General features: G+C 48.2%; 1 protein-coding gene across 3 annotated transcripts in view; it reads left to right on the top strand.

Annotated features, from left to right (window-relative positions):
* The first annotated feature begins 1,097 nt into the window (after positions 1 to 1,097).
* Positions 1,098 to 22,101, top strand: part of Hhat (hedgehog acyltransferase) — a 256,089-nt gene continuing 235,085 nt past the window's right edge. The window contains exons 1-2 of one of the 3 annotated variants that reach the window (XR_005492772.2): positions 1,098 to 4,523; positions 18,093 to 18,222. Coding sequence is in view for 1 of the 3 variants with exons in the window: in NM_001398579.1 (NP_001385508.1) it covers positions 18,132 to 18,222 (91 nt within the window). In the remaining 2 variants the exon portion in view is untranslated. 3 annotated transcript variants of the gene reach the window in all.

Here is a 22,101-nt window from a genome sequence, read left to right as displayed (position 1 = left end):
CTACACACACGCACACACACACACACACACACGTGCGCGAGGGGGAGGGAGGGAGGGAAGGAGGGAGGAAAGGAAAGAGAGAGAAAGAGAGAGAGAGAGAGATTCTACACAGAGAGACACACACACTTATAGGATTCTATGCTCTTCGCCCTGACACAGAGAATTCTACACATACACACACACACACACACACACACACACACACACACACACGGCGGGGGGGGAGGGGAGAGAGAGAGAGAGAGAGAGAGAGAGAGAGAGAGAGAGATTCTACATAAAGAGACACACACACTTATAGGATTCTATGCTCTTCCCCCTGACACAAAGGATTCTATAGACATGCAGAGGATTCTACACACACACACACACACACACACACACACACACACACATACACACCCATGAGCACACACAATGGTGAACTATGAGATGATAGAGGATGACTGTGGTAATCATTTCATAATGTGTCCATATTATCAAGGCTTCCAGGGTACCCCTTACACACTACAGTTTTATCAGTCATACTTCGGTATAGCTGACACGTATTTTCTATATGATAGGCTACCCCAGTGTATTTATTCCTAGAAATAGAACCAAGAGCCAACAGGCTTAAGAGTCGTAAGGATACTGTCATGCTGGAGTATCTGCCAATGTGCTGTTGCTACTGCCTTCTGCTTTGTACAGGAATTGGCCCCGTAGGCTCATGTACTCAAGGCTTGATTTCTAGCTGCTTGAAAGTTTAGTCATGGGTCTACCCAGCAGAAGCCAGTCGCAGTCCTAAGTCCTTGGGTTCCTATCGTGTTCCCCTCCCTGGCTTCCTCCTCTACCCCTGCTCCAGTGCTTCTTATTTATCATGATGTTTGTTCTACCATACGCTTCCTACCTGGCCGTTCTGACTCACTAGACAAAACCAAGTCCCTAAGGGACCGTGGACTGAAGTCCTGAGTTAAAAGCTACTTTAAATAGTTTCTCTCAGGCACTTGAGGAGCTCTTGAAGAGCTAACACATCTGGCAGTTCCCTGTGGGTATTGTCAGACCACACATGTGCCAACCTTTAACATCATGTCTGCTTGTTCCAATTTAACATGTTTTGTTTGTTGCAATTTAACGTTTTCTGTTTGTTTGTTGCAATTTAACAGTTTTTTATTTGTTTGTTGCAATTTAACAGTTATTTATTTATTTTTGTTGCAGATTTTCTTTTCTAATACTAGGGCTTGAAGCTAGCGCCTTTCACACACTAAGCACGCTCCGTTGAATTTTCACACACATTAGGAAAGGGGATATGGCTGCATCCTCCCGTAGTCTGTTTATTAACAATTTTTACCTTGAGTTTTTGCCAATTTTTATAATATTATTTATTTTTATTCTTTGTGCATTGGTGTTTTGCCTGCATGTATGCTTGTGTGACAGTGTCAGATCATGGAGTTACAGACAGTGAGCTGCCCTGTGAGTACTGTGAATTGAACTCCAGTCCTCTGGAGGAGCAGTCAGTGCTCTAAACCTCTGAGCCATTTCCTCAGCCCTGTTGTTTTGTCTTTTGAGATAGGGTTTCCCCTGTGTAGCCATGGATGTCCTGGAACTCATTCTGTAGACCAAGCTGGCCTCAAACTTAGAGATCTGCCTGCTTCAGCCTCCCAAGTGCTGTGATTAAAGGCAAGTGCCACCACTGCCCTGCTAGTTTTGCCAAATTTTTATTAGAAGATTTAAATTTATACGATGAGAACTAATGAAAGCCTAAAGGGACCTCAAGATCAAAATCAAGTGAAATTCAATGGAAATAATCAAGAGCATAGAAACATGTAGAAACAGTGCATGGGGTATTTCCAGTATTAAGAAGGGGAGGAAACAACATCTGGAAACACACAGAACGTAAATGGGAATTTAAAATCTCCCATAAATGCCCAGGTTACTTTTAAATTTTGAGACAGTTTGACTAAACTGCCCAGGCTGGCCTTGAACTCATTTTGTAGCCCCAGTTTTGAACTTGGTATCCTCCTGCCTTGGCCATATAGCTGGGTCACAAGCTTGGTTCCCAGTTGACTTTCTGGTGCATTTCTTTGGGCCTTGCAGAACCTTGGTCTTCTGACTTGACTTTCTTCCATTGATTGATTGATTGATTGATTGATTGGATTAGATTGTTGATGCAGACAAGCATTAAAGATCCTCCACATGGGCACCAAAATGCAGACCTTTTGAACGCAATCATAAAAACTCAGAGTCACTGATTATGTCACATTAAGGAAGGAACAAAATCAAAGCACTTCTCTTTGGTTTCATTTAACCAACAGCAAGTCTAGATTTGAATTCTCCTCCTCATGCTTGTACGTCTTTTGTCCTCTGTTTCTCTGTTGTTGAGGCTGAATCTGTTTTCTGCCTGAAGGCTGTCCTGTGAACGTGGCCCTGTGTGTTTGGCCCTAACAATGGGGTTTGATCTGTATTTATTGAACAGCAGAGGAGGGTATCCCATGGGGAAGGAAGGGGGAGGAACTCAGTAGAAATCTTTAGCAGCTTTTACAAGAGATTAAGTCGCCAGCACCAACTGGCTCTGATAACAAACAGCAAACAAACAATATCAGAATGCTGTGTTCAACATTTCCAGTGAATGCTCATTTAATAGGACTGCTTTAAATCTCTCTTTCTTCATGTTTTCAGCAAATGATTACTAGAGCACACATACATGACACTGGGTCACGGCACCAAGGAGCACATAACAGAAGCTGACAGCCATGGCTTGGTTTAGATTGTGAAAGCTGGTTACATGGGAAACCTAAGACAAGTAAAGTCCATTGTTACATTGTTGCCTTAAAGGCAGGTTAAACAAAGGGACTGATTACACCTTAGTCTTGAATGACCTCAGTGTCTATATTAACTTCAGTTGAGAAGCCCAGCAAAGCTTCCAGTCTGTTAGAATATAAGGTAATTTTATCACAACACATTTCCACACTCCAATCTCTTGCCTATGTGCAATTGGATTCTAATGTTTCCATCAACTGTTTTAAATCTATGTGTAGTAAGAAGTAACCCTTGGAATGTTCCTGCCAGCCCGTTCTTCAGTTCAGTGCTTAGTCTCGTTTTGTGTTTTGTTATTGTGGGTGTTCTGCATGTGAGGCGAGGCTGCACCACTGAGCTGTGTCTCCTCTGGCAATGCTTGCTTTTAGATTTTGAGACAGTTTGACAAAACTGCTCAGGCTGGCTTTGAAATCACTTTGTAGCCTCTGTTTTGAACTTGGGATCTTCCTGCCTTGGCCCGTATAGCTAGGTCACAAGTCTGGAGTATTTTCTCTTACACAGATGTTTCTGATTTACATTGGCCAAACCTGAATTTTGTATCTTCAGATGAGCGCTGTGCACGTGTAGAAACCAGTTAGGTGGGGTTGGGGATTTAGCTCAGTGGTAGAGCGCTTGCCTAGGAATCGCAAGGCCCTGGGTTCGGTCCCCAGCTCCGAAAAAAAAGAACCAAAAAAAAAAAAAAAAAAAGAAACCAGTTAGGTTAAATGACAACAAACCCACCGCAATAGGCCGTTTAGAAACGACACAGAAGATAGCTACCCATCTCCCTCCCTGGGTTTGACTGTTCCTGAGCACCTTTGGCATCTTCTGGGCCAAACCCTGGGATTTATTACAGTGGTCAGACTTGTCAGGCATCAAGACACACTGTTATTACAGATAAACAGGGCGTGTATGCTGTATGAATGTTTGGTGCTCTCCTGAAGGGGCCAGAGTAAGGCTTCCACACCTGCTGCCTCTGCGCGGGGTCTCTAGCTAAATTGGAGGCTTCCTGTTTAGACTGAGCTGGCTGGCCAGGGTCTGGAGCTTCGATTGAGTCCCTCCTTCAAAGATGGGGTTACAGGCACATTGGATGTGGAGACTAAACTCAGAAACTCAGATCCTCACACTTGCATAGAAAACGCTTTATCCACTGAGCCACATCTCTCCAGCCCCCAGAAACTGTTAGAAAGTATAATTACGTCTCCCACATAACAAAGGCCATACAACACCAAGAAAGTATCGGCCGTTCATGTGAACTCAGTATTGACTTGGCACCCTGTGTTTTTATTTTGGACAACCTGGCACTCCTGATCCGGCTGTTTTAGTTGGTGCTGGGGAAGGTGGAAGTGAAGATGTTTTTAGGTCTCATACAGTGCAAAGCCGGTTTTGCAGAGATTTCCCCAGCTCTAACAATGTCTGCTAAAAGCCCTTCACTGGCCTAGTCGTCTTCCTGTAGCAGGGCACACACACGCCCCCACCCCAGACCCATTCCTTTGGGGACCGGAAGAATCCAGAAGCCTGAGGTTCTAATGGGACCCTGGGTGATGATTCTGCTCCGGTAAATGTACAGAGCGCCGGCCAATCCCCTGTCCCGGCAGCCGGGAGCAACATCTCAGGCCAAGGCGTTCACCCCCGCGGCCTCCGACCGGCGCAGCCCGCAGCCCTCGCGAGTCCTTCCCGGGCCGGGGCTCCGCGCGGCGGGGTGCAGGGACGCCTTCTTCCCTGCGCACTCAGCTCTGCACGCTGCGATTCAGGTGATTTCACCAGCGCGAGACAGACCGGGCAAGCCGTGCGGCAGGGACGCGCGCGGGGAGCAGGAGGGGGCGTGGGAGGTGAGGCCGCGCGGGGTCGGCGGGCTCGCGTGCAGAGCGGGCGAGAAGGCTCGCGTGAAGCTGGCGCTGGCGCTGGGGCCTGCGGTGGCAAAGGCCTCCACGACTTCCCATGCGTGGAGACAGGGGGCTGGCTAGGGTGTCGCAGCAGGTCGTGGGAGGCTCGCCGCTGACGTGGGAGAAATGCAGTAGCGTTTCCGCTTCCCGTGTCCCCGAGGGCGGCGACACAAAGGCGCGGAGCCTGGGGAACTGAGAACCCTGCTACCCTGCTGCTCTCTGCAGGAAGGGCGCCATGGAGAATCCTGCTGCTCTCTGCAGGAAGGGCGCTTACATGGCAGTCCCCCTCCGCCGCCCCTCACCCCCCAGCTCAGAGATTTGTTTTCTTCCGTGTGTGTGTGTGTGTGTGTGTGTGTGTGTGTGTGTGTGTGTGTGTGTGTGTGCGTGCGCGCGCGCGCGTGCGCGCGCACGTGCATCTGTGAGCGCAGGAGAGTCTTAGGATACCTAACTTCCCATTCCTCAGAGCATTTTATGTGGGACCTGTGGATCTGAATTCGGGCCCTCAAGCCTGGGCAGCAAATGTTTAACCACTGAACCATCTCACCAGTTCTCAGTTTAAAGATCTCTTTGGCCTTCTACTCTCTGGACTCAGTTTCCCTCATGTTTACAGTGGCAAGACTGGGATACACCGGTTTTTACGCAGGCTCCCATCTCCCAGACTCCAGGTGTGCACAGCTGTTGTGTTGACTACTTTCAGATCAGGGCCTTCTACCTGTGGAGACTGACTCTGTGTTATGCTGTGTGTCTACTCCGTGCAGTGTGGTGCTGTATTACTTCTTAGAGCTAAGCATCTGCTCCAGTGCTCAGGGGATACTGAAGGTCCTCGGGCTTTCACTCTGGCCCTAGAATTCCATTCTCTTTCCAGCTTCCATTCTTCATGCTCCACCTTCCCTGCGATTTTTCTTCTTGTAGGATGGATTGTGTGCTGGCTAAGGACAGTTCTGACCCGAGAGGTGCAGTTAATAATTTAAGTGGATGTCTTGGTTTGACAGCAGACTGGAAAGACACGTTGTGTCTCTAAAGAACGTTCAAGTCCACAGTCACCACTGAGTAGTCTGTGCTAGGGCTGTTGTTTGGACCCTTCTTTGGGGGCAAAGGCTTTACCTGTTTTTTACTTTGCTTCCTCTTGGAGATTCACCAACTCAGGGTGAGGTCAAGGCTCGGGTTGGCAGTTGGCAGCTCGCCTGGTGACATCAGGCACTGGTCAGTGTGGCCCAAGGGCAAGTGTGCTATATATACCTCAGCCCTTGTTCATATCAGGAAGGAATAATATAATTAAAACCCAACTGTTGAATAAAGGAGAAAAATATTCCTTAAGTCGTGTTTCTATGCGCAAATACAGACTTTTGGCAGGGGCTGTGGCTGTGACTCGGTAGAGGGCCTGCTGAACCATCACAACTGTATAAACAGGGCATGGTGGCTCGTGTCTCTAATTCTAGCACTGCGCATATTCAAAGTCATACTATGTTATATCATGGGAGGCTGCCAGGGTGGCAGGAGATAGGGTCTAAAAACAAACAAGCAAAACAAAACAAAAATGCGCCTTTAAGGGAGGGAAATTAAAGAAGATTTACAGTAATGGAGGACAGATCGTTGCTTTTCAAACCCTTAACAGTCAGTTAGAATCCAATCTTGGGTTGGTTGTAGTGGCTCATGCCTTTAACCCCAGCATTCTGGAGGCAGAGTCAGGAGGATCTCTATGCCTTCCAGGCTAGTCTGGTCTGGGTCTACATGGCAGGTTCCAGCCAAGGCAGGGAGGTCTACATCAAAGAAAAGTTCAAAACCCAGAGATTATTTTTCAAAAATGGAAGTCGATAAGCTGATGCGGATACGTGGGTCTGCGTTTTTCCGCCTCACTGCTGGGGTGTTGGAATGCGGTCAGTATGCCTCTTGAGAGTGAAAACGCAGTCTAAGATAGGGGTCCCAGCCCGTGCTTCTCCGAGTAAGAAGCGGTGGGGCGGCGGGCGGGGAGGTTGGATTGGAGGCTGCGGTTCTCAAACTCCTGGGCACCCAGAAGCTGCTGGGAACTGAGAGGAGCTGAGAATGGAGGCGGGGCTCCCATCCTTCTGTGAACCCGGAAGCTGCTGGGAACCACGAGGAGTTGAGTTGGAAGGGCTGCAGACCTCTGATAAGGACTGGTCAGGGAGTGGGGGGTGGGGGGTGGGGAATCCGGCTTAGCTCAGTGAGTGCCAGGAGTGCCAGGAGACTCCCTAGGAGTCTTCTAGGGGAGACTTAGGGGTGGCTCTGTATGATGAAGGTCTCCCCAAGGTGGCTTTTGATGGAGACAGTTCTTGCTTGTCCAAACTGCTTTATTCATGGCGGATGTGGATGCATATATTTCCTCAGGATGAACCAGAGATTAAATACCTTTTACAGGAAGGAATGTTCATTGGCAAAACACTCTGGCCCTAGATATTTTGTTAGCATGGAGAACTCTAGGCTCTATGATATGTGACCGGTTGTCATGGTCCTTTTAGTGGGGCGTCCTGGTCATGTGCTCCAAGACGGAAATCTGATCGGGAGCTACTTTGAACTCCTGCCGTCCTCAATTATGAGTTTAATCGGGGTTCTGAACCTGCTACAACCTTACCAATTCTTCTGTCTGGTGTCAGTTCCACTGCCCCACACTGAAAGTGCTGTTAAGTGAAGCTCAAACCTGAACAAAGGTGAGATTGGACTGGGATTAGTTTTGGTGCAGTTAGTGACAGGGATAGGAGAGAAAGAGGTTGTGGGACATGTTGGTTTCATCATGGCAGTAATTAGTCATGCCATTAGCGTGCTGTTAGAAACGTTGATGGACACATTCGTGCCTTTCCATGGTGACAGAATTTATTAAATAATGGTAAATTCACAACCGATGCCATTTTTGCTGGCTGCAATTCACGACGTAGTTATGGTTTCCCTTGATAGCTGGTTTAATCAAGCACAGATTCTTTCATTCTAGTCCTAATTACTGATGTAATCCTCAGATCACACATTACACTTCACACAGTAAACCAGTCAAGTCAATCAGTCTGTCTGTCTGTTAGGTTCTGGGTGGGGTAGGTAGTTCAGGAACTAAGGGGTTTATTAGAAGAGATATTAATGCCATGAGCAGACAGAGAGGCAACAAGGAGGGTTCAGGCCCCAGCCACAGAGACCGAGTGGCAGGAAGGGAACCGGAGTCCATGTGGCAGAGGAGAGCCTCTTCTTAGTCCTTTGAGGGTGGGGAGAGTTTCACGGCAAGAGCCAGCAGCCAGACTCTGAGTCCCGTACAGTAGCCTCCTGTCTATGCGTGCTTGTGTGTAGGCTACAAAATATTTACAAAGGGTTAAGGCGGCTGCTGCAGCAGAGTCCACAGCCCTTCAAAGAGCCTCACTGTGGGTGAGCGAGCAGAAGGCTAATGGAGATGCCAAGAGCATTGGATCCTGAACTCTTCTCCTGGAGGTACAGAGGCAGAGCCGGGACAGAAGTGAGGGTGAAGGCCTTGGAGGTGACAAGCACAGACACCTCCAGACAGATGGGAGGAGGACCTACAGACAGACAAGCAATTTCAGTGGCTACATAAGTGAGTGGTGAGGACAGAGCCAAGCTGTGGCCTCTGTGGTGTGTGGTGGCTATGGCTGGTGAGGGAACAGGTTGGTGAAGCCATCAACAGGGCAGTAGTAGATGGCCTCTTCTAACCGGGCCCAGGTGAGGGGAGCATCCTTGTCTCTCTGGTGTGTTTGGGAAGTTCTTGGTCTGGTTTTCCTGATATGATTTTAATATGCTAATGTGACTTTAAACAGTGTACAGTGCACTTTAAAGATACAGGATGCCGCCGTCTCTGCCTTTAGGAGTAAGTTATCAGCCTGTGCCAAATGCTGGCCAAATGGTGACATTTATGGGCACAACATGTGGGCAGAGCCGTCCTTCTCTAAATGGAGTCAAAGCTGCTTATAAAATGGAGTCTCAGGAAGAGGCAAATAGCTTTAAACAACATGGAGCAATGTAGGGTAGTGTACAGTCTGACCACAACAGCAAACCCACATCTTAAAAGCCTGCATTTTAAACAGTGTACTTCAAAAAAAATTATGTAAAGCGTTCTGCTGTAAGGAGACACTTGACTCGTTCAGATTTCCCTAATCTGGGAGTCTGAAATACAGAGGGTGCATTACAGGTGATTAAAAAACCGTAAGATAGGTTGAAAATTGTCAAGGGGAAAAAAATGCAATATCAGATCAGTACTTTTTGTTGATCTAGGGACTTGAAAAAGTTGATTCCTTTTTGCTGGTCTTTAACATTCATATAAAAAGACTTAGGGTCGTGTTTGGTGAGAGGATTGCTGGTGGTATAACGTGCAAGCCAGAGAACGCTAAACTGAGGGCCGGGCATAAAAATTTGCTTTCGGATTAATTTTCTTCTGGTTTGATTTTTTAAAAAAAAGTACATTATAACAATTGGATTAAAAAGAATTTGCTGCGGGGGATGGAGAGATGGCTCAGTGGTTAAGAGCAAACAGAGCTCTTCCAGAGGACCAGAGTTGGGTTCCTTGCTTTCCTCTCAGGTGCCTCTACCTGCCTGCCCCTCCAGCTCCCAGAGCTCCAGTGTTGTGGAAAAGCCCCAGTTACCCTGCTGGGGAACATTGCCTACATATGGGAGGATTGCAGAGCCCAGCATCTGTTAATACAGAAAGCCAGAATGTCCCTCCACCACCTGCTGAGCTAAGCAGTGACTCTAGTCCTGCAGATGACCCCAGGGGGATGTCAGCCGAAGCCACACTTCCCTTACCTAGGTCCTGAGAAAGATCAAGGCTCCCATTCAAAGCCAACACATGGTGGAGAGGGTCCAGTGAAGGTTGCTGAGCAAGGGAACTGACACATCCTGCTGCAGGTTTAGAAGCCCCCAGTTTGTGTTAAAGGACTTTCTCCTGGGTCCTGGAGTCCCCTCCAGTCGGTCCATTCCCCCCTTGCTTGTCCTGGTGGCATTAGGTTTGAAGAAGGGGCTTCTCTTTATAGGATGCGGCCAGAAGAGTAAGACCTGTTGTTAGGCCTTGGAGGGGTCACCATGAGTCCGGACTCTGTTTTCTACGGGGAGGGAATCACGTAATTTATATTCTGCAAACAGAACGGCAAGCGGTCCCATCCAGTTGGAGCCTCAGCTGAGGCTGGAGTTGGTCCACTTGCTGGCTCTCCTCGATGCTGCGGTTGTCCCAGCAGCGTGCAGGCGTTCATTCTCGTTACTGTGGTTTCTTGAGTGCTCTTCTTTCCTAAATTTAGAACTAAGAATATTTCTGTTCTACTCAGCCTTTCTGTCTGCGGCCCACCAGCTCTCTGACACACGAGTTAGCATGGTTTGCTCAGCCTTCTACGTGAGTCTCTGAAGGAATGTGGCTGAGGTAGACATTTATGCGTATTTTAATTACATCTACTCGGCTTTCAACTTCCCTTAGGAAGTATTTAAAATTATACCTACACTTAAGTTTATTTACATGTAGATAGCTCATACCATCTTTTATCGTTCTGACAGACCCATCTCATTATAGATTTTGAGAGAGAACAAAAAGAATTCACTGGCTGCCGAGGGAAGGTCAGAGAGTCAGGTTCGTGCGTCTGTGCTCTGCGGCTCAGCTGTGTGGCAGGCATGTTTCCTGACCTTTCAGGGCCTTGGTTTCCCCTGCAGTAGATGGTTGGCACCCACAAGGCTGTAATTGTGATGAGAGAAGGTACTCTCTCAGCACGGTGAATATGCAAAGTGTTCTTTTCAGGTTAGAGCCACTGAGAAACAGTAGGGAAGCCACGTGGGGGAACATACTCATGGAAGACACAGGAAGGGAGTGAAATGCTTGCCACACAAGCTTGAGGCCTGAGCCCAGATCTGCAGCACCAGTCAGGCACAGTGCTACATGTAGCCCACAATCCCAGACTGGGGAGGTGATGATTCCTGAGACTGCCAGTTATCCAAATTGGGAAGCTCTAGGTTTAGTGAGAGATGCTGTTCCAAAATCTAAGGAGAGTAATTGAGGAAGACACCCCTGTGCTACTCTCTGACCTCTGCACACCAAAGAAGAATGAGAAGACATTAAACAGTTGCTAAGTACCTTGCAGCTGTCCTCTGGGGACTGGGCAGGGTTTGTGTCCCTGAGAGGGTGGGAGCCGGAAACTCAGGTCCTCATTTCTGGCCATCGATGGCTACTCTCTGCCCTGCATGGATCCCTTCTTCTCCCTGAGTGGAATTCTGAATCCTGTAAAGGGAGCCAGAGCTGTGAGGGTCTTTGAGGTAGCATCTTTGAAAGCAGGTGGGCGCTAAATGGCAGAGGATGGACGTGGAAGCCCCCCCCCCGGGGGCAGTTGGCGGTTCTCAACACTTTGTGTCTAAGATTCTTTTCCTGTGGGTCTCTTTGATGTTATCAATCCAAGGTATTTTAAAAACATTATCGGGGTTAGAGATTTAGCTCAGTGGTAGAGCGCTTGCCTAGCAAGCTCAAGGCCCTGGGTTCGGTCCTCAGCTCCAAAAAAAAAATTATCAACCCTGGGTCTCTTTTTTCTAATATGCAATACGAAGTCAGTTTCCTGTCTGTTTCTCCCATCTGTCAACACTGCGAGTTGGGACCTGGTCCTTAGTGTTCTGTTTGCCTGTTTGTTTATGTTTAATCCCCAGCCCACGGGTGAGGCCTGGACTAGTTTGCTGATAGAACTTAATTCTCCCTCATCCTTAAGATAATTAAATATTCAGTGGGACTCTCTTATCATGTAGGACTCTCTTATCCATGTGCTACTGACTGGGAATATTAAGTGGACTTTAATTAAAAAATTTAAAATGTTCCTTTATGAAATGTAATGCAAATTGTTACGCAAATGTAACACAAATTGTTAAATTGTGTACCATTCTGAGTGGTGTGGGGAGAGGACTCTCCTGGTGTCCAGTGTGTCCACACATCTACACCCCCCCCTCCACACCCTGTCCTATAGTAGGCTCAGTCCCTAGATTAACTGTCACAGCCTCAGGGTGCTTGTGTTAAGTAGCATTAACAATGGCCTCAAAGCACAAGATTGGAAATTCAGACGTGCAGCAGATCAGCCTCACAGTGTTTTCTTCAAGAGACGAGTTGAACGCTCCTAATAAGGAAAGAAAAAGACTCAGATGGGAGCTGCCGAGATCTATGGTTAAAAACATTTTCTATTCATGAAATTATGAAGAGCGGAAAAACTAAATCTGAGCTCTTATGTCTCACACTGCAGAAGTCCACTATACATGTGTGTGCTCAGCAGAAGTCCCAGCCACTGTGCATGTGTGTGCTCAGCAGAAGTCCCAGCCACTGTGCATGTGTGTGCTCAGCAGAAGTCCCAGCCACTGTGCATGTGTGTGCTCAGCAGAAGTCCCAGCCACTGTGCATGTGTGTGCTCAGCAGAAGTCCCAGCCACTGTGCATGTGTGTGCTCAGCAGAAGTCCCAGCCACTGTGCATGTGTGTGCTCAGCAGAAGTTCCAGCCACTGTGCATGTGTGTGCTCAGCAGAAGTCCCAGCCACTGTGCATGTGTGTGCTCAGCAGAAGTCCCGGCCACTGTGCATGCGTGTACTCAGCAAAAGTTCCACTGTGCATGCATGTGCTCAGCAGGAGTCCCACTGTGCATACATGTATTCAACAGAAGTCCCACTGTGCATGCATGTACTTAACAGAAGTCCCACTGTGCATGCATGTACTCAGCAAAAGTCCCACTGTGCATACATGTATTCAACAGAAGTTCCATTGTGCATGCATGTACTCAACAGAAGTCCCACTGTGCATGCATGTACTCAGCAAAAGTCACACTGTGCACATTTGTACTTAGCAGAAGTCCCACTGTGCATGTGTGTACTCAGCAGAAGTCCCAGCCACTGTGCATGTGTGTGCTCAGCAGAAGTCCCGGCCACTGTGCATGCGTGTACTCAGCAAAAGTCCCACTGTGCATGCATGTACTCGGCAAAAGTCCCACTGTGCATACATGTATTCAACAGAAGTTCCATTGTGCATGCATGTACTCAACAGAAGTCCCACCGTGCATGCATGTGCCCAGCAGAAGTCGCACTGTGCATGCATGTGCCTAGCAGAAGTCCCACTGTGCATGCATGTGCTCAGTAGAAGTCCCAGCCATCAGGCATGTAGACACACAGCTACAATGGGAAAGATCTTCATTCTATGGCTGTCTAGACAGGACATGACAGTACAAATGACCCCAACTGAAAATAGCTTAACTTAGAATTCTTCCAGTGGCATTGAGTGGATATTCTAGCTTGGGTTTAGTGGGATGCAATGCCCTCTAAAGCCAAGGGTGCCTGTATACAGAAGGTTCTGTGCTATCTGCAGTTACAGGCATGCACTGAGTGGGGGTTGGTTTCTTTCCCTATTGATGTGATAAGATACTCTGACAAGCAATTTAAGGAAGAGTGTTTCTTTTGGCTCACCATTTGAGGGCACGGTGCATTGCACAGGAAACTGTGGCAGTCAGAGCTTGAGGCGGCTGGTCGTTTGCATCTGTGGCCAGGGAGCAGAGAGAGATGAATGAATGCAGGTCTCAGGTCACTTTCTCTGTAGTTCAGGGCCCAGCTCAGGGAATGGTGCTACCTCCCTTTTATGGTGGGTGTCCTCAGCTCAATTAACCCAAACAAAATAATCCCTGAAGGCATGGCCAGAGGAAAATCCAATCTAGACAACCCACACTGGCATGGCCGGAGGCTAAACTGATATCAATATTCTCTCTCAGGTGTGCCTGGAGACTTGTCCCCTGGGTGACTGTAGAACCTGCCAAATCGGCAATCAATATTAATCAGCACAGACATACATGTTCTAGCTCATAAGCTTCAGGTTTCCTTAGGAAATCAACAGCGCCTTTAAGCCGTTCGTGCAGGAGCCTCTGCTGCTTTGTTGCTGGTCTCAGTCCCGATGCATCTTCACCTCCCAGCTATCCCTGCCTTCTGGTTAGCCCCACATTGATGGCACCGCTGCCTTCATGTACTTGGTCAGCAGATGCTCCACACTCTGGCTACTTGAGAGGGGATGCTGTGTTACTAGATTTTGGCCTCCTTACACCTGCCCACCATGTGGACTGGGCTGCTGCAGGGCTGACACCTGCCCACTGTATGGCCTTGGCCACTGCAAGGTTCATACCTGCCCACCATGTGGCCTGGGATGCCTCAGGCCTCACACCTGCCACCATGTGGACTGGGCTGCTGCAGGGCTGAATCCGTACCCCCCTCCCCCAAACAAGAGATGTTATGTGCATGCTTGACTGAGAACTGTTTTGGTTCCTGATGAACATGCTGTTTAGAGTATGAAAAATAGATACTTGGGAGTTTTGAGGAGGTATTTTAGGGAACCATAAAGGGCTTGGGCATTAAGAATATCTAGTTAGATTCACAGCTGTCTGTCTCCCATTTTCTTTGACAGTTCGGTGTCATTAAATCCTTTACTCTGATTGGCTTTCTGGGTGCACAGTGCAAATAAACAATGAAAGAAGTGTGTGAGCGTGCGTACGTGCATGCGTGTGTGTGTGTGTGTGTGTGTGTGTGTGTGTGTGTGTGCGCTTGTGTGCTGTGCTCATGCACGAGCGGCCATGGTCCTTCTACATCATAAGGCCTATGATGAGTGGGCAAGGGTTGAAAAGAGAGGTGGAAGGAAGGGGTGCTAAGGGCTTGTGACTGTCTCCACATGTGGCATTGAGAATTCATTCAAGCATAATTTCTATGGAATGGGAAGAGAAGAGGCAGGGAAGAAACCCTGGCAGAAAGCCCCAAGACCATTCACATGCTGTTCAAGGGATGGGGGCCCTGGGCTGAGCATGAGAAAAGGAAGAAGAGTGGCCCCAAAGAAGACATGAGGGATGCCGCCTGCTGGAGGAGAGGAGGAGGTGGGCGGTTGTGGTAAGTAAGGTTAGCTGCTTTTAATTGGGTTTCCTCCACTCAGGGCCTCGGCTAGGTGGGCTAATGATGCATTAAATCACTAACTAGTAGCTGCCAATGTCTGCAGAGTGCTTAGGGCCAGCCCTGGGCTAAGTAGTTTACATCTAACCCATCCCCCAGCCCCATGGGTATCTGGATACCTTCCCCTGTGGTTCAGTCAGCACATGAGTGCTGAGTCCTAGCTGGCATTTGACCCTGTGCTGTTGGGTGGAGGCTGTAGGGACCAGATCCAAGTTTTAGCTGTGCTGGGGGGAGACAATCCCACTGCTTTCCTGATGGGTATTAATGCTATGTGTTTGTGCATATGTACAACTCATGCATAATACAGCAGAGACCTCAGCAAAACGAAATGTTATAAAAATGAGTCCTTAAGAGGTAAATCCTTCACACAAAGGCATTACTCAAGAGAGAGTAATCTTTGAGCAAGTAGGGCTCCTAGAAATTTCCCATCACACACAGGTTATTTATGTTCAAATTATGGAAGCGCCTTTTAGGAACATTTTACAATCACAATCCTTTGTGAGATGAGACAGCGGTCTACTGCAGCCTCTGTCTTCTGTGATGGGAGATATGCTAAAATAAAACTTCCTTTCCACTCCTGAAAAGATGGCTTCTCTGTTCCTACTGAGTTCCAGAAACCTGTTCTAGGAGATAGATGGCAGGAGTGAAGCCAGGAGAAGTTTAGGAAGTCAGTATCCTCCAGAGAGCAGAAGATGTCACTCACGGGAGAAACCACACCCCCTTCCTGGCAAGCTCTCCATCATTAGAGGAAAGGGTCCTAAAGGTAAGCCTGTCAGAGGCAGCCCTGCTCCCACTGTTAGGAGTCCCACAGGAAGATCAAGCTATACAACTGTTACATCTGTGCAGAAGGTCTTGGCCCATCCCATGCATGCTCTCTGGTCGGTGGTTCAGTCTCTGTGAGCCACAGTGGGCCCAGGTTAATTGATTCTGTAGGTTTTCATGTGGTGTCCCCAACCCACTCTGGCTCCTTCAATCCTTCATCCGGTCTTCTGAAGGATTCCCCAAGCTCCACCTTATATTTGGCTGTGGGTTTCTGCATCTGTTTCAGTCAGTTGCTGTTGAAATCTCTCTGGTGACAGTTATGCTAGGCTCCTGTCTGCAAGTAGAGGGGAATGTCATTGACAGTGTCAGAGCTGGTTGGCTGTTTCCCCCATTTCTGCTGTGCATCTTGTAGGCAGGACGAATTGTGGATGGAAGGTTTTGTGTAGGGCTGGGTTGGTGTCCTAATCCCCCCACTGGAAGTCTTGCCTGGTTACAGGAGGCGGTCGTTTCAGGTTCCACGTTCCCCATTGCTAAGAGTCTTAGCTAGGGCGTCCTCACAGGTTCCTGGGAGTTTCCATTGTCCATAGATGCCCTCCTCCTAATTCCAATTGTGTCTCCCAGTACTCTCTCCCTCTGATGTCCCCCACTTGATCCCTCCTGTCCCCATCCCCACCCCTCCCCCACCAGTTCTCTCCCTCATCCACCCTGATGTCTATTCTCTTTCCCCTTCTGAGGGAGATTCTGGCTTCCCTCCTTGGGCCCTCCTTGTCACTTAGCTTCTTTGGGTCTGTGGGTTGTAGTGTGGTTATACTTTACGCCTAGTGTCTACTTATAAGTGAGTATATACCATGTTTGTCTTTCTGGGTCTGGGTTCTGTCCATTTGCCTGCAAAGTTCATGAACAGCTGAGTAGTATTCCATTGGGTAAATCCACCCCATTTTCTCTATCCATTCTTCAGGGGAGGGACATCTAGGCTGTTTCCAGCTTCTGGCTGTTGTGAATAAGGCTGCTATGAACATGGTTGAGCAAGTGTCCTTGAGGCATAGTGGGGCATCTTTTGGATATTTTCCCAGGAGTGGTATAGCTGGGTCTTGAGGTAGAACTATTCCCAATTTTCTTAGAAACTGCCAAATTGATTTCCAAAGTGGTTGTACAAGTTTGCACTCCCACCAGCAATGGAGGAGTGTTCCCCTTGCTCTGCATCCTCACCTGCATGAGCTGTCACTTGTGTTTTTGTTCTTAGTCATTCTGACAGATGTAAGGTGGAATCTCAAAGTTGTTTTGATTTGCATTTCCTGATGACTAAGGATGTTGGACGTTTTTATCAGTTCTTCTCCGACTTTTCTTGTGGCAGTTTAGCTAGGTGTGGCAGGACAGCTTTGGGCTTAGCTCTGTGGAGTCAGGGACTGGAACCCTTCTACATTGTTGTTCCTGTAGGGTTTCACCAACTTTGGTCAGCATGAAAGGGTGGAAACCAGGAGACCACCCACAGGCTCACCCTCCTGTACTCATGAGTCGGGTAAGCATGGTGTCATGTGTGGAATTCAGTGTTTATGTGTCCAGATTAAAATCCAGTTCCTTTGTGAGAAAGGAGGCTGAGTATGTGTTGCGTTAAATACTAAAAAAGGAAATACCATCCCACATTACGCCGGACACGGGTGGGCCACATGGCACGGGCAGACTGTTCTCATCTCGGCAGACTCTCTGGCGTGCAGTTCCGGAAATGTCTCCTCCACCTGACTCGCTATGTTCCGGTGGCAAGTTGCTGCCACGCCAGCCCCACGCATCCAATTTCTGTGGCTGGCTGGGGTGCTTTGCCACCGTACCTTTCTCTGGAACTCAGTTGAGTGGCAGAGTGAAGGAAAACACTCTTAGTTTAGAATCAACAAGTACACAATCTCTGGGGGTAACTACTAACATCCTGTTTAGTAGGCCATACAAAACTAAATCCTCCGTGGCAGATCCTGGCACATCCGACATCTAACCGGGGTCCTCTAGTTGGTTACACCTTCTACCCCAAGTTCTCTCCCAAAAAGCCACAAGTCCCTTTTTCTCCTTTTCTCTTACTCCCTCCGACCTGGAAGTCCCGCCTACTTCTCGCCCAGTGATTGGTCCCCTGCAATCTTTATTCATTAGGGGAAGGTCCTTGCCACTGAGTATGTGTAAGAGAAGCAAGAAAGGGAAAAGGTGAAGGAGAGAGAGGAGGAGGAGGAAGAGGAAGAGGAAGAGGAGAAACAGGAAGAGGGGGAAGAGGAACAGGAGGAGGAGGAGCAGAAGGAGGAGGAAGAAGGGTGTTACCTGTGCGTTGCAGTTACTCTGACCATCAAAGACATTGGTATTCATGGAAAACATGGCCACCCCTTGCTGCTGTATCCCAGGCAAAGTGCTCAGTGCTGCCGCCTTAGAAATAATGTTCCTTGTGTTTTATAGGGGGAGATAAGTGTGCCCACAAGAAAAGGGAGTTCTTGGATGTATTTTGTGATACATCTAGGAAAAGACCTAGGCAAGTAGGGAGTATGCATGCTTGTGTGTGTGTGTGTGTGTGTGTGTGTGTGTGTATACATATATGTGCACATGCACATGTGTATGTTGGACGTAGGAAGGGGTGAGATCCCCAGGGAACAGGGTTTTTGGTTGGGATTATGTCAGTGTCACTCTGAAAAGTGAAAGTGCCCTTGAGAGTGCCAGCTAACTGGGCTGACATCGAGAGGCCCTGTGCGGTGTTACCTCAGTGACATTTTGTTTGATTCTCTCCTAGAAACTCTCCACACTACACTGGGAAGCAGAGTCTCCAGCTATGCTGTCCCGTTGGGAACTGACTCTCTGCCTGCTTGTTTCCTTGGGCTTCCACTTCCGCTCTTTCTATGAAGTTTACAAAGTCTCCAGGGGTAAGGCTCCACAATTTTCTAATTACCCATCAAGGAAGAAATAGGGGTGGGTGTCTGAGATGCACAACTGAAGAGGACAGTCCTGTGGCAATGTGACTGGAGCTGGGCTTTTCCTCCCACACATGTGCAGTTTGAATCCATGGTGGGAGTCCGGGATTGTCTCTCCTGCTCCTTCACATGAACTGGTGGCTTGTTTTCTCCAACAGTGGCTGCTTTTCTTCTTGGTGCTGGGCAGGGAACCTCTGAGCCCAGGAACGGCCACTGAGCAGTGTCCCCAGCCTCTGACAACAGTACAGACATTTGATTCCCTTCTCTTGAAGGCCATGAAAAGGATTTGCACTGAGGATTCAAAGTAGATTCAAAGTTTTTCTTTAAACATCTTTCTTTGCAGGCGTCCGTCCGTCAGGTGCACGAGGCTGACAGCGTGAGCTGCTCATGCCCCTTCTGTTTCTTTCTCTGTGTTTCTTTCATCTTGCTGTGCTGCCCAAGCTGACCTCGCCATCCAGGATTTCCTGCTTCAGCCTTCTGAGTAGCAGGGGTTACAGAGAGTACCACAATGTCCCACTCACATACGGACACATGACTCATACGGAGTTTAATATTTAAGTATTAATATTAAATATTAATATTTAAAGATTTCCTGTACTGAGAACTGAACCTGGGGTCTTGTAGCACGTGCTAGACGTATTCTATCCCTAAGCTAGGTCCCCAAACCCTTCTCTTTTACTTTTTATTTTGAGACAGGATCTTGCTAAGTTTCCCACACTGGTTGAGAAATCTCTCGCTCTGTGGTTTTGAACTCACAGCAGTCTTTCTTCCTGCCCTGGCCTCCTGAGTGGGGTTATAGGTAGAGCCACCACATGGGGCTGCTGAGCTTGGGGAGGAACAGGATCTGGTCTGGGGAAATGACTCAGTAGGTGGGTCACTTGCCTGGTATGGCTGATCACCTGGGTTTGGTTCCCAGGACTCACAGAAAGGTGGGAGGAGAAAACCGAGCCCTGAAAGTTGTTTCCTGACCTCCGTATGCACATCATGATGCACAAGTGCACACAATACATGATAATAATAAATAATAATAATTTTAAGGGGGGATTAGGAGCTAGCCAAGTAGCAATGAATACTGAGACCCCATGGCCATAGGGTTGCAGGTTGTATACAAGCTTGTTCTATGCCCCTGGACAGTGAAAGAGCACAGCACGGTCAGAGCCGCAAATCACTCAGCAGAGCCGGGGTGCAGAGCATGATGGGTCATAGGGAAACCTGACCTTGGATTGGAAAACAGGTGTGAGGGTGTGACAGCTGTTAAAAGTCCACTAAGAGATTTGGGACTCTGTCTTTATAAAAAATAGTCTTTAAATTTTGTTTTACATGCATGAGTGTTTCGCCCGCACACCATGCTTGGTGCCCACAGATGCCAGAAGAGTGTGTTGGATCCCTTGGAATTGGAGCTACAGGTGGCTGCAAGCTGCCATGTAAGTGCTGAGAATCAAACCCAGGTCCTCTGGATGCGCAGCTCGTGCTCTTAACCACAGAGCCATCTTTCCAGCCTCTGGGCTTTTTCTCGGAAGCAGAGGGGACTGTGAGGAAAGTTGATATGGTCACTTAGAATGGCAAAGACCAGTGATAGGGTTGTAGCCCAGTGGTTTAGCATCTGTCAGACCCTGGGTGCTGTCCCAGGACCGTAATACAATACAATAGCAAGTAGGTTCTGGGCAGCGAATACCATCCCCGCAGCTCACCAGGGTTGATCTTGCTGCCCATTCTCCATGTTGGCCATTCAAGGGAGTTGAACACTTCTCTTTGGCGGAGGCTGGCCAAGTAACTTCCCTCTTTTTTGGAACTTTGAGCTTTCAGAGACAGTGTAGAAGGAGCTCTGAGTCTGGCTTCGGTCTGGGTCCTTTCCTCTTGTCTAATGGACTCTTTAGCTCAAGGTAGTGAGATAGAGTGTTCCTCCGAAGACAGACTGTGCCCACCATAACCAGGACCCGGAGGCACATGGGGTCTAAGTCAGCATGAGGTGCCCCATTCTTTGGCCAGAGTCTTGGAGGTCCTCAGAAGTGGTCCTGGCTCTGGCGTGGTTTTTGCCTAACAGGAAAGATGGACGAGAAAGGGGAGTTACTTTCTCCTTCCTAATGCACGACCCAAATTTGCTTCTACCATATTTGTTCACGTTCAGTTCAGCCTGAGGCTGTCCACAGAAGCTGAGAGAGGAGCTTGGGGAGGTTGTCTTGATGGGGATCCGTTTACCCAGCACACTGAGGCACTCTACGGGAGCAGAAGAAAGCAAGGATAGATGTTTGTCAGCGAGCTAGCGTCTTCCCTACATGGCTGCGTTTTACCACGAGTCAGTCTCTTCCCTAGATGGCTGGTTGTCTTCCTTGTCTCTTGCTACATGATAAGCTATCTTGGAGCTTTGTGATTTAAAATTAATAACAGCCATCTTTTTATAACTCATTCTTGCGTGGAAATTTTCCCCTGTGGGAAGGTTTTAGTTTTGTTGTAGCTTTAGGTTTAGGGGTAAAGCTGAGCAGCATGTAGAAGCTTCCTAATGTCGGAGTTCAGGTTGTGTGGCTTTCTGTCAGGGTCCAAGTACCACAGGGGTGGGTTTGCCTGGTGGAGTCTGTTTAGCACAGCATTGTTGGCCAATGTCCTCAGCTTACATCAGAGCTCCAGCTGGGTAATACACTGTGGATTTGAGAAGTAGCGACATACGACCATCATCAGAGTACGACATCAGTTTGTCCCTTCAAAATGCTCTGTCCTGCCAACTTGTCTTTCTTATTACCCACAATCCCTGGTCTTTTTACTGCCACCATGGTTTTCTTTTCCTAGAATGTGGCATAGCTGGAGTTTCGAGGCATCTAACCTTTGTAGCATGGCTTCTTTCCTCTAGGGAGAAGCATAGAGGGCACTTCAATGTGTTTTTATAGTTCATTGACTCGTTTCTTCCTCTCCCTCCTTTTATTCCCTTCTCTTGGAGACAGGTCTCATGCAGGATTAGACTGTCTTTGAATTTTTAATGTAGTTGAAGATGACCTTGAACTTCTGATGCTCCTGCCTCCACCTCCTGAGTGTTGGGGATCCGGTGTGGCTGGGGATGGAACCTGGGTGTTCGTGCATGTCAGGTTACAATTCCAAGCACTGAACTGTTGTCTGCGCACACTACATTCGAGTCATCCATTCACCACCGAAAGACGTAGTTAACTCCAGGTGCTGGCAGCTACATGCAAAACCTCGACCAACAGTTGTGTGCAGGCTTTTATACGATGGGTTTTTACCTTACTTGTGTGCTAAGCAGTGCCATTGCCGAATCATGTGGCGAGTGTTTGAGTTTTGTAAGGAACTGTCCAGCTCTTCAGCTTTCCACGGAGTGTCTCGAGAGAGGTGGGAGCACTTACCTGGAACAGGAGATAGATAATCCTTACCACGCACCATGCATCTTGCTTTGTTTCTGGACAAAGTCTCACTGCATAGGACAAACTGGTTTCAGATTCATGGTAATCCTCCTGCCGCATCTCTATGCTACACCATGCCTGGCCTACCATGCATCTGAAGGCTTGCTTAATGAGCCTTGAGTTAATGCCTTTCTCTAAAAGAGGCCATCTGCGTTTGTGGCTGTGTCAGTGTAATGTAAGACGTTCTGAAGATGAGAGCCACTAGTTGTCACTCGTGACAACCGTCGGTGACGGGCCGACACCATGGCTTCTGACTGTATTCCCTGCCATTCGTGCAGGCTTGCTGGTTCTTGTGTCCACTTCCAGGGTTTGTGGTGTTCTAGAAAACTGCCCGTTTCGTGGAGCGCTCCGGTGTAGCATATCGTGTAGTGTAGTTTTATGTTTGTGTCTCCTTTATCTTTCTCATCTCTGAGAATTAAACACT

Source organism: Rattus norvegicus, chromosome 13 (assembly GCF_036323735.1).
Source record: "Rattus norvegicus strain BN/NHsdMcwi chromosome 13, GRCr8, whole genome shotgun sequence".
Classification (NCBI taxonomy): domain Eukaryota; kingdom Metazoa; phylum Chordata; class Mammalia; order Rodentia; family Muridae; genus Rattus; species Rattus norvegicus.
The sequence above is the reverse complement of the archived record's forward strand: the minus strand, read 5'-3'. Positions and strand labels throughout refer to the sequence as shown.